This window comes from Myotis daubentonii, chromosome 8 (genome assembly GCF_963259705.1).
Source record: "Myotis daubentonii chromosome 8, mMyoDau2.1, whole genome shotgun sequence".
Classification (NCBI taxonomy): domain Eukaryota; kingdom Metazoa; phylum Chordata; class Mammalia; order Chiroptera; family Vespertilionidae; genus Myotis; species Myotis daubentonii.
In genome coordinates this window covers 38,148,891-38,166,954 of record NC_081847.1, presented here as the reverse complement: position 1 = coordinate 38,166,954, position 18,064 = coordinate 38,148,891, and the positions used below count along the sequence as shown (strand labels likewise).

Here is an 18,064-nt window from a genome sequence, read left to right as displayed (position 1 = left end):
CAGAAGCAATCAATTTGTAGCAAAGCTGTGGGCAAAGTCCAGTCTGGGCTAGCCTGCCCCAACAAAGCCATGCTGTGGTACCTTGAGAAGCTACCTGTTCCTCTCTGGGCCCTTTATTCACTTGTGAAATGGAGAACTCCTTTCACTTCCGACTTCCTCCTAGGACTGTTGTGAGGAACAATGGTCAGAAAAGAGCCTGGCAGGTTACACAATGCCTCACACAGCAAGTGAGAGATTAGAGGATTACTTCTATTATTTATTACAACAGCCAGAAGGTGCTTTCCTTTTACCAGAACCCCAACCATAGGGAGTGGGGGGAGAGGCTGGGCATCTGTCTTGATCTCACACACAAAAAAGTGATCCAGGTATTATCAGGAGGTGGAAGTTCACATTTATTAAGTGCCTACTATGTACTGGGTGTTTTTAATATATACTCTCACTTAATCCCCACTATAATCCTACTTTGTAAATATGGTTATCTTGAGTCCAGATGAGGATACTGAAGCTCAAAGAAAGTAACTGGACTAAGATTACATAGGCAGTGAGTGATAGAGACTGATTAAAACCAGGTGTTTGTGGCTCTAAAATCCACACTATTCCTACCCTCTGGGAAATTGTGTTCAGGTATATCTCATTTTATTGCACTTCACAAATGTTGTGTTTTTACAAATTGAAGGCAAGATCCTCCAACAGCAAAAAGATAATAGCCCACTTTATTGTGGTGGTCTGCAACTGACCCCACAGTATCTCTGAGATATGCTTGTTTAAAAGGCAGAACATGCCTGGTATAGAGGCCCAGCTCAAGTACTGCCTTCTCCTGGACTCCTTTCTCTCCCTTTGTTTCTCTCCTACAAAACCCCACAGCACATCATCAGCACACATCTGACAGCATTCAATCTATTCTCCCTCTTATTCTGTGATCAAGCACACTTTTAACAGGTAAGATGAGATGTAGGTACAGATAGGTGACCTTTGAATTACCTTAGGATCCTCAAATGTCAGCTTGAAAGCACCTAAGAGAACAGGCCCAACTCCCTTTTTTTAGAAGGAAAAAATACATAGAGGAGGACTCCTGTTTGAAATCACACTGCATCAGAGGCAGGAATAGAACCTTGGCATTCTGCCTCACAGAATTTTTTTAGGGATTCCATGACTTCAGAACCAGTCTTAGGACAAGGATTATGATTCCCATTTTACAGATAAGGAAGCTGAAGCCCAGGGGAAAGATGTCTCCCTGAGAACCTGAGAATAGGTGAGATGTGGGGACCAGAACCCTGATCCCTCACTTCTAGACGGGAACCAAGCCCCTTCTCCCCACTGCAAGTAGTCTGTGTAGCATGCCGAGCATAGGTCTACAGTAAAAGGTCAATGGGTGTAAGAAATTGTCATTATATACAGTGGGCAGGTGACAGCAGCCTGACAGTGACCTCCTCAGAGGCAATGCCACGGAACAGTACCCAGGAGTCCTGGTTTGACCATCTGTGGGTCCCTGGTCTTTCTGGGCCTCTTCCATAAGATAAGGGGGCTACAATAGCTGATCTCATTTCCTCCAAAGTTCTGGGACATCTAAGGCTCCCTGACAGCAGACCCCAGCTGAGTGTGGACCCTTTCTCAGCAGGGGACTTTGTCCCATCACTCTACAGGGAAGCAGGAAAAGCCGCTAGGGCTTACAACCACAAGTGACTATTCCCAAATGCCACTGGCCAAACAAGGAAAAATCCCTTGAACAACAATGGGACGGAACATGGAAAATCCAACTGTCTCCCAGCACAAACATCCAGCTGGGCATACCTGCCTATCTTTACAAACTGACAAAGAGCAACCAGGATGAGGGCATAAATACGGAATGGTCTACTTCCTGCCCTATCACAGCGGCAGGTGTATTCCTGAATAATCAGGTAGTAATGGAGTGGAGGGTAGAGAACTCTGGATGGGGATTCCTGGGCCCTGACCCCTGTTCCAGCTACACCATAAACTAGCTATGTAGCCCAGGCAAGCTGCGTTCCCTCTGTGGAGCTCAGTGTAAAGAGGGTGAGAGCTCACAAAGCATGTCTACAGATGTTTCATTTGATCAAGACAACGTTGTGAGGCTGGCACAATTATTCTCTTTAAACAGATGGGGAAACTGAGGCTGAGAGGTTGAGGGTCTCACTCAAGGTCACACGACTGAAGCTGGCAGAACGAAGGCCCAGAGGTGTGAGACCACCAAACCCAATACTCAAGGATGGTCAGATGAAGAACAACTCCTCTCTACCCTCACCCTCACCGAGAGGCTCAGACAGGCCAAGGCCGCACAGACCCTTGCTCACCTGCCCAGTCTGGTGGCCTGCAAAGTACTGGCACCAAATCCCACGGCCCAGCTGCCTAGGAGGCCGCACCCCCCTGCACCATTTCATTACTCAAGTTGGCAAGAACGCAGCCCCCACCCCCAGCCGGGTCTAAATAAACGCCCAAGTGATATCACATCCTGCCGGCTCCAAAATAGCCCAGGCCTGCCCACAAGCGATCACCAAGTGCCAGGCCATGCAGGGCCAAGCAGGCAGGGACACCCAGCTCATGACACCCTTCGCACACTCAAGCAACTAAAGCAGAAGCCTCAGAGCAGGAAGGCCACCCACTCCCAGCTCCATCCGCGGGCGGCCCCGCCTGGCCCCCTTTGTTGGGAAGCCCACAGTGTCCGGCCCTCGTGCCAGCCCTCGCCCAGCGCCAACCCAGGGAGCCTCAGCCACGGCCAGCCTGCAGGCAGACTCCGCCCGACCCGGACACCCCACCACTCACATTGCTTCAAGAGCTCCAGACACAAAGCCATGAGGGCCGGATGGGGGCCAGAGACCCAGAGACCGGCAAAGACAGAAAAGGGGAGAGGGAGAGACAGAGGAGAGGAGACAGGGGGCTGGCAGAGAGACGAGGGGGCCAAGAGCTCTGGGCAAAGGAGCAGGTTCAAAAGGGGGCCTTCAGCACAAGAGACACGGAATGGTGAGAGCAAGGAGACAGATGTGGGGGCAGAGAGGCAGGGAGAGCAAAGCAGGGGATCCTCACCCAGATAAATGTGTGTGTGGGGGGGGGGGGCAGAGGCCTGAAAGAGAACAAGGAGAGTCAGTGACAGGGGACAGACCAAGGGAAGGCAGGGAGGGGCTGAAGCCTGGGAGCTGGGGAGCTTTTTGGGGGGGGCGTGGAGTCCAAGGAGAGAGACCCCAAGGGATCTCGGAGATCCCAGCGTACAGAGGAGACACCAAAAAAAGGAAAAACCCTGAGGGAATGAGGGCTAAGAGGCAAGCCCCAGGGACCTGGGGTGCAGATGGAAGGGAAGGCCCCCAAAGGATGTGGGGGAGCCCTGGGGGTGTGGAGGCTGTTCTGAAGGAAAAGCACCCAGAGGTGTGGGGCGCTCTGAGGGGGTCCTGAGGAATGGAGGAGTTCAGGAAAGGAGGCTGAGGGCCGAGAGGAACGCGGCGAGGGGACCCGAGTGTGGGGAGCGAAGGAGGGGCTGAGGCAGCGCGGGGCAGAGACAAAGAGACAGCGGCCGGGGAGAGACAAAGCGGGCGGAGCGGGGAGACGGCCCGAGGTCTGGCCGAACAGAAGGACGGAGGCGCAGGCGGGCGGGTGGACTGACGGACGGACGGACAGACGGGGAGGAGGGCGGGGGCAGGACCGGGCGGGGGCGGCGCCCGTCTCCTCGCGGGGCCGCGGCTGCTCCGGGCGGCTCCGGGCGGGCCCCGGGCGTCCGGGCTGAGGAGGCGGCGGCGACGACGTGGACCGGACAGACGGACGGAGTGACGGACCGGCTGGCGACAGCGGCGGCCAGCGGCGGGCACTCACCCTCCTCCCTCACGCGGCCCGGCCCGAGGCTCCGGTTTTGTACGCCCGAGGGGCGGGGCCTCTGGGTTAAAGCCCCGCGTCGGCCCCGCCTCTCCCCGCCCTCCGCGTCAGCGGCGCGCGCGTCGCGGGCGGACCGGGGCGCGCGCAGTCGGCTGGGCACTGGGCCCCTCGCGCGCACGCGCGGCTCGGCCGGTGCGCAAGCGCGCGGGGCGCTCGATCCCGCCCGAGCAGGCCCACCGAGAGAGGGAGCGCGCCCACGTCGGCACGCGCAGGCCTGAGCGCGGGAGGGGGGCTCCGCCCCTCACGCCGCAGCCTAACCGGTTCCAGCTGGAACGCGACGCATGCTCCGTGCGTGAGGCGGCCGGGGTGAGTTCGCATCCGTTTACCACTGCGACACCTCGCCACCACTGGGGGAAACTGAGGCCCAGAGCAAGCGCCCGCGGCGGTCTTGTCACCCCTGTAGGGTCAAACGAGACTTCTAGTACGACCGACTCTACGTCCTAAGTGTTTTTAGTTGTCCCCGCTGCTCCATCCTCACTTTGCTGTCCTCACCCCGAGTCCTCCGGGTGGGGTTTAAATCCTGGCTCAGCCTCTGGAGGGTTGTGTGACCTTGAACGTTCGTTCAGCCTCCCCGAGCCTTCGTTTCCTGCTTGACATAGTGAAACCTACACCCCACGGTGCCCTGGAGGGCAAGTGCAGTAGGTACCGCCCGAATCCATAGTCACCCTCCTAGCCTCCCGGCCCTCCCGGGGCCGTGCTTCTCCCCAGCCAGTGCCCCCTCCTCACAGTCCTGCTCCGGAGTTGTTTCTCTGCGGGTCTCATCCCTCCGGGCCGCACTTACAGTGGGTCTGCCATCCACAGACCCAGCTCCTGCTTCTCAGCCTGCCTGGCTGGGTGACCCAGGCAAGTTCCTTCCCTTCTCTGTGCATTTCTGTTCCAAATGTAAAACAGGAAAGGAGGGCATTCAGGCGGGCTTTCCTTGTCCCACGGAGTCAGACCCCACAATGGCACAGAAGCAGGGTCTGGGGTCCTCCTCCTTCCCTCTTCTCACACGCCTCTGGATGCTGTGCTCCAGAACCTCAACGCTTTGGAGACACAGAAGATGAAGCAGAACAGCAAAGGATCAGAAAGAAAAGGGGAAACGAGAGAGATGTGGGGACTTCACTGGTGTTAGGGGCAGAGCCAGCTCCCCCTCCTGGTTCTCCTGTAAGAGACCAGAGGAAGAGCCTTCAAGCTGCCTCTAGGACAGCGGTTCTCAACCTGTGGGTCGCGACCATCGAACGACCCTTTCACAGGGGTTGCCTAAGACCACCGGAAAACACATATATAATTACGTATTGTTTTTGTGATTAATCACTATGCTTTAATTATGTTCAATTTGTAACAATGAAAATACATCCTGCATATCAGATATTTACATTACGATTCATAACAGAGGCAAAATTACAGTTATGAAGTAGCAACGAAAATAATTTTATGGTTGGGGGTCACCACAACATGAAGAACTGTATTAAAGGGTCGCAGCATTAGGAATGTTGAGAACCACTGCTCTAGGAGCTCAGAGAACAGCCCGGTGTGCCCTTGCTGTGACCCCCACTGGTGCGCTAGCAGGACCACAGGTCCCTTGTGCTGCAGCATCAACTCTTCCCTGAAGAACAGCAAGTAGCAGTGGTGGAATTCCACAGCAGAAATAACAAAACAGAAGCTGGATCAGAAAGAGCACACAGTCCTGGCCCATGTGTCTCAGTGGTTGGGCATCTACCCATGAATCAGGACATGCCTAGGTTGCAGGCTCAATCCCCAGTAGGGGGTGTGCAGGAGAGAGCAGATTGATGATTCTCTCTCATCATTTTTTCCCCCTCTCTCTCCCTTCCTCTCTGAAATAAAAAAAGAAAAGAAAAAAGAAATGCCTCCAGGGGTGGGGGAAAGGAGAAAGAAAGATGTGGTTATACAATAATTTAACTTAGAAAAGGTTCAGTTGGAAGTACACAGGTTTGAGATCATGGGTTATGGAAAAGAAAAGTCCTGGAACAGGAACAAGCCCTTATGCTCAGCCTCCTAAAAAGAATTATGTGAATTACAAGGTTTTGTAGGAGCAGATCTAAGAAAAAAAGGCAGCAAAGGAAGAAGAAAGGGGAATAGCCTAGGACAGTGGTCGGCAAACTGTGGCTCGCGAGCCACATGCGGCTCTTTGGCTCCTTGAGTATGGCTCTTCCACAAAATACCGACTTCTGCGCATGGGCCACGAAGTTTCAATCGCACTGTACGTGCACACCCGTACATGGTATTTTGTGGAAGAGTCACACTCAAGGGGCCAAGGAGCCGCATGTGGCTCACGAGCCGCAGTTTGCCGACCACTGGCCTAGGACATAGATATTTTCAAGAAAAAGAAGAGGAAAGGGCAGAAAGGCAGGAAATCCAAATAGAAGAAATCAGCTCCCAGTATTTTGTCAAGTGGATGGAATGGAGAGGTTGGAAAACTCACAAATGGGACATTGATTCTGACTCAAGTTGATATAAAAAAATAAATTTTTTCCAAGTGGATAAATGAAGTGCTCTATGAAATAGAGGAATGGGAAAGTGCCATTGTACTGAAATTGGGCCCCTAGAAGACTTCCAGACTATTCTTATTTATTTCATATTTTGCCGGGAGCCGGTCCATCCTTGCTGTTTCAAGGGACCTGGCATATATGGCATACGATTCTTAATATGTTTGCTCACCTTCTTGGCACTATGTGTTTTAACCAAGGTCTCTGAGAAAGGTTGTTTCCCCAGGTAGGGATTTTCCCCTGAAGTTAGGGAGGGAATAAAACCCCTTAACTAAGTGCCAGGCGGGTAATTAATCACTTTAACTACAAACAATCATGCTTAAGCTGCATAATCTTTACTTCCTGGAATGGAGATAAGAAACGCCCTAACCTTTGTAATAGAGATTGATAGGATTGAATCAACTGGTATAAATACAGTTGTAACAAGACAGACAGAGACAGAATTTAGAACACAGAACTCAGGAGACAGGACTTAGAAGAGAGAACCTACAGACAGAAGAACTTCGCTGGAGAGAACATGGTCAGGGATCCTGGACTGAACCTGACTACAGAAATTGGCAAGAGAACCTGATTAGAACCTGGTGACCGAACCTGGCTGGAGATCTCAGACAGAACCTGGCTGGAGAACCTAGCGAGGGAACATGGCCACAGAACCTGGCTGGAGATCCTAAGCAGAACCTCTCTGGAGATCGAGACCAGAACTTGGCTGGAGATCCGGGCTAGAGATCCTGGCTAGGCTGCTGATCAACTGAAAGCTGTCTCCGTGTCATTCCTTCTCCGCTGACTCCGTCCACACCTTTGGGGACCCCTGGAACAGCTGGGGTTGGACCCCGGCAATATTTCATAGACTGCTTTTTTATTTTAGGAAAAAAAATTAAAAAGATAATTCAGCTCAGCCAGTGTGGCTCAGTGGTTGAGCATCCACCCATGAATCAGGAGGTCACAGTTTGATTCCTGGTCAGGGCACAAACCGAGATTGCAGGCTCGATCCCCAGTGGGGAGTACAAGAGGCAGCTGATCGGTGATGTTCCTCTCTCATTGATGTTTCTCTCTATCCCTTTCCCTTCCTCTCTCTCTAAAAATCAATAAAAACATTTTTAAAAAAAGATAAAATTTCTGGTTGCTGAAGGATCTGTTTTAATGGTGATAACCATGTTGGGCCAACCACAGTGCGAATATAAAGTAAACCTATTGAAAAGAATGTCTCATATTCTCCAGCATGTTCCATTCAAGTTTCACTTTCAACTGGTGTTTTATGTATTTCCTCATAATAGGATTTTTCATAAATTTACTGATTTGTAAGTGCTAATAATTAGCTTTAACATGCCATTTAATTTTCTAAAATGATTTAATATTACTATATCACGAAAGAACTAAGAATGTGATCATCAGTTATTTTGTGGGAAAAGCAGTTTCAACTTTCAATCTCAAGTTTATAAAATCTATTTCATAGGAAATTATGTAAATAAAATATAATTTTTATGGTTAAAAAAATAAAAAGGAGAAAAGAACCATACCGAAGACAATACAGTGTTTCAGACACCACTGTCCTGGTTTTTGCTTAAAGGCATATTAATAACAAAAGCAACTGGGAGTTATTGGGCCAGGCACAGTCCTAAGACTTTGAAAATTTAAGTTTACTCATCCCATGCTGCACTTAGTGTTTATCTGATGCATCCTGCCCATGTTGCCTGATAATTCTCCCTGAAACTCTGTGGCCACACTATACCTCTTTACCAGGACTTGAGTGCCCCCCCAGGATAATAGCAAACTCAAGTCAGTGGAAAACACCTGCTTGACCTACTAACTGGGTGACCGTGACTTCACACTCACCTTTTCTAGGCTGCAGTTTCTTTGTAAAGTATCAGTAAATGTGTATGTGCATGTATGTGTGAGAGAGGTTAACTGGGTTAAATCTGGAATGTCAGATATGCGCAACTATCCTGGCTATGGCAGACACCACTAATCGATGGCAGCACACTTCTCTGCTGAACTAAATCTCAGCCCTGAGCTCCAGGGATCAGAGATGACATGAGTTGAAGTCTATTTTGCATCTCTGAACAAGTCTGTCTTTGAGGTCCTCTCGGCACTGACACTCTGGCGGATGGAGTGTCCAGTCTGACAGGAGCCTGTGGTGTAATAAACAGTTTTGTGGAGGGCTAGACCTAGCAAGGACAGGACTAGAAGAAAAGGCTGACTGAAGGGTTGACTGCTTCCTGGAATGTAGTCAGCCTCCCTTCCTGTGTCTATGGAGGAGGAGTGAATGAGAGAAGAAACTGGGAGAGTTCAACAGGGGTGAGGGGAGGGAGGGGGGAACAAAGAAGGGAGGACAGAACATTCTGTGACTTGGATAGGAGATATTCAAGGATCCTCAAACCCAAGCTCCACAATATAGATGGAGAATTTGAGGCACAGGGAGGGGCTGGGGCCCGCCCAGAGTGACACAGCAGAGCTAAAACTAGAACTTACAGCCCCTGAGCAAGGGTGTTGCCCAGGGCAGGAGCACCCAGCGCAAGCACTGCCAGGGAGTGACCCCTAGTGTGTGTGTGTGCATCTATATGTGTGTGTGTACATATGTGTGCACATGTGTAGGGGCAGAGAATGCAGTTGGCAGGAGCTGGGGGTGCCACCCAGCGGCCTACCATGACCACACTTGGGGTGATGTCACAGCCTCCCTTGTGATTCAGTAGGAGTGGGAGAGACACAAAGGGAGGCTGGTGGGAGGGGAGGGCCAGAAACTGTGAGGGAAGAAAGGGATAGAGGGTGCAGGGAGAGACAGAGCTGAGGGAGACAGACCAGAAGGCTGAGCTGGTGGGGAGAGAGAGAGATGGGGAGAGGGATGGGAGGGGGAGCTAGAAGAAAGGGATGGAGGAAGGGAGAGAGGAGAGGAGAATGAGCACTAATGGAAGATGGGCAGAGGGAGAGAAGGGAAGGAGTGGAGGGAGGTTTTCTTTGTTCTTCTTCATTTTCTCAGAGGCAGAGAGAGAGGAGGCAGGATAAGGCAGACTGGGGGGTGATGAACCCCTGTGGCCTCTCCCAGGTAGGTTCTTTGGCTGGGAAGGGGTATGTATAGGCAGCCAAGCTGCTGCTTTCCCCACCATCTCAGCTAGAGCTGACCCAGCCTGCCAGTCACCTGCCAGAGCTATTTTTGGAATGTGGAATCTGGGTCAGAAAGGGGGAGGGAAAGAAGGGGTGGCTGTGGCATTGGCAGCTGGGAAGCTGGCCAGTTCTGAGGAGGTGGGTGGGCACTCCATGTCGTGCCCATGGCCACTCCCCAGGGGTCCACCCTCCCAGGCTCTCACTGTCTCATTACACCGACCCCCCCCCCCACTACATCTATCTGCCCGCCTGCATATGTGCCCATGTGAAAGTGACAAAGAGCTTTCATGCCCCTCAGCAGGTGGTGGTGGTGGTGGTGGGGCCCAGACTGCTCACTCCTTGGAGACAGATGCTAAGGAAAGGGGGCAGCCTTCTGACCAATGTGGCCCCTGAGGGGAGACAGTGGCTGAATAGGATATGCCTGTGTGCCTGTGTGTTTCTATATGGAGAGAGGTGATTATGGGTAGGACTATGCAAGTTTTACACTGATTAAGGATGCCACATAGAAGGGGGTATGCCATTCACATTAAAGACATAATTAAATTATATACTTATTATGACAAGTTTCTAGCAGATGGCATTAACGGGTCTTATTCTGAAAAAGAACTGTACATCAGGGCAATTTTTTAAGAGATGGCAGTTAAGTGTCTGGTGGTGGCGGGGGCACTCTTTACTAACCCAGCACACAAAGGTACCGTATGGACCAGCTGCAGCTCCGGGCACAGATCTGAAAATATGGTGGCTTTGGTTTTCCTGGTGAGGGAGATGAGTTTTGTGAGCATGAGGGGATTGCAGGTGGAGGAGAGAGGAGCCACTGTGGAGACCTGGAGGGAGGGCTGACCAGGGAAACGTAGGCAGTGAAATTATTTGGTGGCTCAAATCTGCTAGAGGCATGATGTCCTCATAGTTGAGAAGGTGGCATGAGCCTTAGACACCCACACGTATGTGTGTGTGCAGATGTATGTAGATATTATGTGTACATATGAGAATATCAGTGTGCATATGTTTTTATTTACATTTTCATATCATATAGAGGTCTAAGGGTACAAAACGATATATATGCCTGTAAGTAGGTGCATATATGCACACATGTCTGGGTAGGTGTAAGATGTTGTTACATGATACCTTCTTGAGTGTTTTGGTTTGGGCTAAAACCCCAAATGAGAATAATCAAAGCTCCATATCCCTACACATAAAGCCAGATGCTGAATCATCCATGAGGGCTGTGCTGAGGGGGCGGGCTATGCCTGATTGAAATTTTGGCCTCAATTCCCAATCCTTACATGTCTTTGCTATGTAACTGCAGCTTCTCCCACAAAAGGTGGGACATATTTCCCTGGACCTTGGCCTTGGACTAATACGAGTTATGTTAACCAACCAAATATGAGTAGATGTGAAAGAGAGTTGAAATATGCTTGCAAAGTGGGGTTTTCCCTTTTATACTTCTGCCACCACCATGACAAGAGCACGCGCTGGCTAGGGTAGTGATTCTAGGGGCACCCTTTAGTTCCAGGAGGAGGATGTAGGACATGCAGAACAGAACCAGACAACTTGAACACTCATGAATGAGAAAAAATGTGTATTACTGTGTGCCACTGAAAAAAGCATGCTTATTTGTTACACAGTGTTATTGTGATAATAGCTGACAGATACAGAAATTGGTACCAGGAGTAGGGTATATTAGCAACAAAAGAATGTAGCATTGACACTGAGACCAAGTGGTGAGTAGTAGGTAAAATGTTACAGTAGGCTTGAAAAAAAGGTAACCCCTATCATGTAGAGATGAAATGCTTGGTAACACTGTCAATCTACAGTAACCTGAAGAAAGTACATAGATTTGGGCAAGGTCGGTTCCAGGCAAAACGTTGAAAGCAAAAGCTGGCTCCTTTGGATGCATTTGATAACATTGTATAAGAAAGAAAATCCATAAAAGGACTAAGGAGTGTGTAGAGGGGATATAGAGGGCCCAGAACTTGCTGAGTTGGAAAAGAAATCTGTTAACTCCAGCCTCTCTTGCTAGTAAGTCATTCTCAAATTAAGATACAAATGAAACCAATGGCAAAGGACAAAGATCAAACCAAGGCGATGGCCAGTTAAGATACAGCATGTGGCCCAGATCAAATCAAGGGTGTGGTTGTAACATCTTTTATTAATACTCTAAAATAATAAGATGCTCTAGTGGATGCTCTTAGCTGCTCAAAAGGGCTTCCAGAAAGCTGAAAGGAGTTGGCCTGATGTACCAAAGTAGTCATAATTGAATCTAGAAAGACTGGCATGACTCAAAAATAATTGTGGGTGTGATTTTGGCACAAGGAGTTAAGTGGAATCAAATACATAGGAAACCCATAAAATGTTTGAGATAGGTGTGCAGCCAAAACTATGATCAGCTTAGGCAGAAGGGACTGAGACCATTCTAGGTGTAAAAAGACATCTGGGTCCGTCCCTAACTCCCTTTAGGGAGAAAGCAGGCTAAGAAAGTTGTTCAGCTGCCTAAAGAGCACATTCTTCAATGTTCTCTTCAGAAGTGGCCAAAAAGGCAAACAGAACAGGAAAGGCTTTCAGAGAGCAGAACCGAGAGCTGCTGAGAATAATGGGTTAGGGAGTCAACCCCCGTGGTACAGCTTGGGCCTCATCAAGGTAATTTCCTATCCTAGAGTATTCGTCCAACATTTGCCCAGAAGAACTCCAGAACTGCCAGGGATCAGTAAGTCTCTGAATTCCTTTTCTCTTTTTTTGTGAACAGGAGTGTGCATTGCAGTTATCTTGTCTCTATTTCACCAATGTATGCTGGATGTGTGGAGAGTTACGGGTAGGAGGTGGACAACTGTCTCTTTAGATTTTAGGTCACTCAATCAAGAGGAGTCACATCCAGACCTGACATAAGCCATGAGATCTTGGTGTTACGATTGGATGAAACTCGGGGGTGGGTGGGGGGTAGTCTTGAGGATAAACGTATTTTCTAAGTCAATATGGCCAAGAGAGTGGACTGTAGTCGATTGAATTATTGACCCTGATTCTTCACTCCTTTGCCATGTAAATACAGTTTCTGACACAAAGGTGGGAGGTACTTTTCCATCCCTTGTCTTTGAACTCAGTCATATGACTTACTTTAGCCAATAGTATTTTAGCAAATATTATACAAGCAGGGGCCTCGAAATGTGCATGCATAGCTAGGCTTGCTCTCTAGTGCTCCTGCCATCACCATGAGAATATGCCCTGGGTAGGCCACTGATCACAGGAGGACCCTTCAGCCACAGAAGCAGAGCTGTCCCAGTTAATTCACAAACTTGGGAGCAAGAAATAAATGTTAACTGTTGTATCATACCGATTTTGTGGTTGGTTGTTATACAGTACTACTCTAGCAATAGCCCCCCCCCCCCGCACCCCCAGATCTGCCCCCCTGCAAATACAGGAACCCAAATAGTTCTGAGACATGTAGCCCATCATCCATCCTCAGCTCGTTCATGAGTGATTGGGGTGGGGGGATATTAGTGAATGAGGATTTAATTGAAGAAAATTGCTAGGGTGCTATATGTCCCCCCAGGCCCACTTTGTACTTAGAGAATTTCTCATGGGCCTGATGATGTGGGAAATCTGATCATGTACCCGAGGCTCCTATGGGGACTGTAGAGGACTGGAAGAGCCTGGCAGGGATCCCCTGGATTTGAAGGCCATAGGACCTGGGCCTTTAGAGGTCATTTGCTTGTAGACCTCTAAAATGGAATGGCTGGCAGGGCTACCTATGTGTGACAGCAGTTCTAGAAGGAAGGCTGTACTTTCAGAGCAGACCAATCCATACTTTCAGAGTGCTGCAAGGCAAAGGCCTCATTTCACATGGGTTATGTGGGAGCCAAGGAAGAAAGCAGGGCGGGAGCTGTCTTCAGAGAATTCTGCCCAAGTGGCTGCCTGGCAGGGCCAGACCCCCTAGCAAAAAGAGGCTGAGTGGGGAGGAGGGGGACCACTGGATGGAGAAACAGTGGGCTGGAGGGACATCGCCCATGTCAGAAAAGAAGGCACCACGTGGCCCTGCAGGATAGGAGAAACTCCAAAAGCACCACATAGGAGAAAGAGCCAGCTTACAGCACCTGCACTAGCTACCTCGCCCTCCCACCTGGAGGGACCAGAAACGGCCACTGGAGAACAAGGAACAGAGAAGACGTTGACTACCACACCCAGCTGCAGGTGCACGAGATGCTGAGGTAGACAAGTTTGAAATGAGCCCAGACTGAGCTCTTAATACCTGCAAAGGAGGTATTAAGGTTCCTTAAGGTTTAAAAGTGGCTGGAGATAGCTCAAGGATCTGCCCATGTATCACCCAGGCAATAGGTAAACAAAGTGGATTCCTGCTCTGGCCCCCTGAAAAGACCAGTTCATTCAGTCAACAAGCTGGTTTCCTGTGTGTGGACTATCCACAGGATTCAGGTTCATTTATGAACATCAAACACCAGTTAAGTACTTGAAACAGCTGTCTCTCTTTTGACAACAATCCAACACCAGTTGCCTTCAATTGTTAGGAAGCTCAGAGTCCAGTCTGATAACAGCTACCACTTGTCAGCTCCTAGTGCATGCAAGGCCCTGATAAACACTTTCTACACTCAGTCGTAATTTCATCTCCCCAAGGGCCCCCTAGGGTCTGGCTTATGCCCCAATTTACTATTTATAGATGGGGAAACAGGCTCAGGGAGAGAACCAGCTAGCCAGAGTAAGCTCAAAGCTCTCTCTACCGAACCAGATATTGTGCTATGATTTTCCTTGGCCTTGATTTTGTTGATTTTCATGGCTTGCTCTGTGACACAGGTTCTCTTCTTACCTGATCCTGCATGCATTATCGCCAGAGGATTTAGAACAAGTATCAGGAAGAGTATGAGAGAAACCTGCAAACTCACGCCTTTTGAGAAGGCTCAATGCAGATCCCATCCTCTCCCAGAAGGCTCTGCCTTCTCTGGAGGGTCCTGTCCTCCCCACAGGTTTGCATAACGGAACTAATCCAAACAGGCGCCTAGAGCTTCAGTGAGCCCAGCCCACCAGCAGGTGGCTGCTCTGAGCCAGGGTCTTGACAGCCACTGGCAACGAAGTACTTCCCATTAGCTGGGGCCTTCTCCAGCCCCCTCCCCCGGGCCACCAGTGCTGGCACATGACGCTGTGACCCCCATTTGAGCACCAATTCGCCAGTTGGTGAGTAGTTCAGCCCCCAGGCCTCCTGCTTTTGCTCCTAATCATCCCTCCAATCCTGGCCAGCCCACCGCGAATTCCTCCCCAGCATTTCCCACTGGCTGCCCCTCCCCTAAGCAAAGCAAAACAAAACCCTTCCCCTCAACTCGGTACTCACTCGGAAGCGTGCGACTGTTGCTGAGGCTACTGGTGCTGGGTGGTGGGGAGAGGGACTGCAGGGAGACACTGTCCTCCTCCTGCGAGCAGCCCGCCTGGATGGCGCGCAGGTAGCTGTGGCTGCGGGAGCGGAAGTAGCTCGGCAGCGGCAAGTCAAGCGCCTCCGCCGCTGTCGACTCTGCTTCGCTGCAGACCGACTCGCAGGCCGCCTCATACTGGTCGCTCAGATCCGCCTCCCGTACCTGTCCAGGCAAAGGCAGGCGTCAGGGGCCAGCTCTGCTCACCCAGGGCCGGGCTACTGTGTGGTTGGCTCAGGTGCTGGTGCTGGGCTGTGGAGTCTGTGGGGCCGCAACCCAGCCCCCCTCCCCGCCCCCTCCCATCTCAGAATGGGATGAGCAGATGAGCCCTTGGAAATACACAGCCCTTCTCGCTCCCGGCCTCCTTTTCCCCATCTCTACAACGGAGGAGAAACTGTTCACGATAGTTTCCAGGATATTAACTAGATTATACCTGTGTGTCCACACTGATGGATGATAGGTTTTGCGGATAGATAAATTTAGTGGGGGAATGTATGCTATAAGAAATTTTTTTTTTTTTAAAAATATTTTTATTGATTTCAGGGAGGAAGGGAAAGGGAGAGATAGAAACATCAATGATGACAGAGAATCATTGACCCATTGCCTCCTGCACGCCCCCAACTGGGGATCGAGCCCGCAACCCGGGCATGTGCCCTTGACCGTTATTGAGCCCAGGACCCTTTAGTCAGCAGTCTGACGCTCTATCCACTGAGCCAAACCAGCTAGGGCTATAATCAGTTATTAATGTCTGCTCGGAATGCTGGAGTGAGGGGTGCCAATAGGTGTGCTAGATATTTACTATCTTAAAATTTATAGATATTTACCATCTATAAAATAGGCGTTAATTACAGACCAAATTTTATAGGATTGTTATCAAGATTAATGAGATAACTCATACCATATGCAGTGAGGGAAGACACTTACCAGGGGAACCCAGTGAGTAAGTACAGAATCAAACACTCCAAATGCATATTTAAGGAAGATTAATCCAGCCCTGGCCTACAGAGTGGATACTGGGGAGGGGTCTGGAATGGAGGGAGAGGCCAGAGGTGAAACTGCTGGGATAGTCTGTTGAGAGAACTTAAGACTGGACCAGGGTAGTGGCAGTGAGGACAGATTAGTGATGCCTGCCATGGGCAGTGTGGAGAATTCCAGAATGGCTGCTATTTGCCATCTCACATCTACTTTAATCTCACCTAGATGGCTTCTAAGTGTTCTTCCAAAGATGACTGATGAAGATCCTACAAATCTGCAGCTGGAGGTGTGAGCACAGAGGGTCCTCACCATATACATACACTCTCTGAGCGTTCTAGAAGCATCTGCCTGACTCATGTTTTGGGTCATGTTGGTAACTGGGGATCACAGAGTATAAGCTGAGGAGTCAGCTGGCCAAAAAGAGACACTGGATAGAGGTCCTGGGGGCGGCCTGGGGCTACAGGAGGGGAGCCCATCACTGAGCACCGTGTGAAGGGAAGGACGGAGCTGGGCCTGGGCCAGCTCTGCTCTGGACCGGGCGTGTGATCTCAGGCCGTCCCTGTCCTCTGGGTCAGTGTTTCTCCATCTAAAGGAAATGAAATGCCTGTGTACTTGTCTGACTGCATCAAGTAAAATGACATCGCCCAATTGCAAGCATATGTTTGGAAAGGTCTAAAGCTGTTACAGTAGTAACCGTGTGTGGCTATTTAGGTTTAAATTAATTAAAATTAAAAAATTCATTTCCTTATTCACATTTCACTTGCTCATGCTACCTTATTGGAGAGCATAGGTTACAGAACAATCCTATCACTGCAGAAAGTTCTTCTGGGCCGTGCTGATAAATTAAAAGGCAGTGTGGCATATTAAAAATGCAGGGGCTAGTAAAGAGATAGGTGTTTATCTTCCAACGCCGCGACCTGAGATATACTGAGAGGCCCTTGTGACTGCCAAGGGCAATGAGGTCTTGCTTTGGAATTTCACAGTAATGGCTCAGCTCTGGAACTAGACTGCCAGGGTTTCAATCCCTGGTTCATAATTTCCTCACAATACGAAGGTGGGCAAGTCATTTAACTGTTCAGTGCTTCAGTTTCCCCATCGATAAAATGGAGGCTAACACTGCTTTCAGCCTTTTGGCTAAGATCAAGGGTATAACATGGGGACTAGTTATAGACCAAATTTCATAGGATTGTTATCAAGATTAAGTGATATAATGGATATCACGGATTTAGAATAGTGTCTGGGAGAGTAAGCACCTGTTAACCTGTACTTAGTATCATGGGCAGCTCTGTGGGGTGAGTGCAAGGATTTGTAAGTGTTGGTTAAGATGCTTGCAAGCTCTGGCGGGGTGGGTCACATGGTCAGTGCTGGGGGCATGTGTATCACTGAGGACACACTGTGTGCAGGGAACTGCCCTGTGGGTTGCCTGGCCTACTGTGGACTCCCAAAGACCTTCGAGGATAATGTGACATCGGGGTGGGAGGCACATAAGGCATCCATGTCTGGCATCAGGCAATATGGGGCCCAGTCCTAGTTCTGCTCTGTAGAATGTGGCCTTAGACAAGTCCCTTGCCTACTCCTGGACACAGTGAGGGGTTGTGCTCAGAGCACCTTTCCTGCTCTAGTTTTTGGTCTTGGGGCTTGGAGGGAGGAGAGGGTCAATGGGGGGGAGGAGAGGGCCACTTCCAGGGGCAGGATGAGTGTGCATGGGAGGGAAGAACCCTTACCAAAGACAATACCAGGACTGGCCCCGCCTCCATCAACTTTTGTAAAATTGAAAAGTCTCTGCATTCAGAAAGTCCCAACATCTTTAAAGGCCCAAAAAGGAGAAAAGTTAGGGCATCTCGGGGCTGAGGTCAATACCACCAGCCCTCAGCCTGTCCAAATAAAACAGTCTGCCCAGGATTTTCCCCAGCGTTGGGGGAGGGGAGGAGGGAGGGAGCCAGAAGACTCAGGGAATGCTTCCCCTTGTCCTGGAGTTATTTCTTACCCTATTCATAGAACCTCACCCATTCTTTCCTATTCTGGGGAGGAGGAAACAGGCATAGAGAAGTGAAGCAATAGGGCCAAGGAGTGGAAGGTCAAGGCGCCAACATGAGTCTAGACTCCACCTTCATTGGAAGTGGCTTTCCTGGTGCTGGCTCTGCTTTTACCTGTTCAGGCTGGGAGCTAGGACCACCCAGATGCCAGGCCTAAGACCCAGCTCTGGATTCTGGGATTGGG

The 18,064-nt window shown here is 50.0% G+C and overlaps 1 protein-coding gene across 3 annotated transcripts in view; it reads right to left on the bottom strand.

Annotated features, from left to right (window-relative positions):
• The window catches only part of DLGAP4 (DLG associated protein 4), a 178,862-nt gene that overhangs the window by 49,588 nt on the left and 111,210 nt on the right, over positions 1-18,064 (bottom strand). For 2 of the 3 annotated variants that reach the window (XM_059706047.1, XM_059706046.1), the window contains exon 7: positions 14,794-15,034. In XM_059706047.1, coding sequence (XP_059562030.1) covers positions 14,794-15,034 — 241 coding nt within the window. Of the gene's footprint in view, positions 1-2,778; positions 3,641-14,793; positions 15,035-18,064 lie in introns of those variants that run through there. The other variant, XM_059706048.1, reaches the window with a different exon arrangement.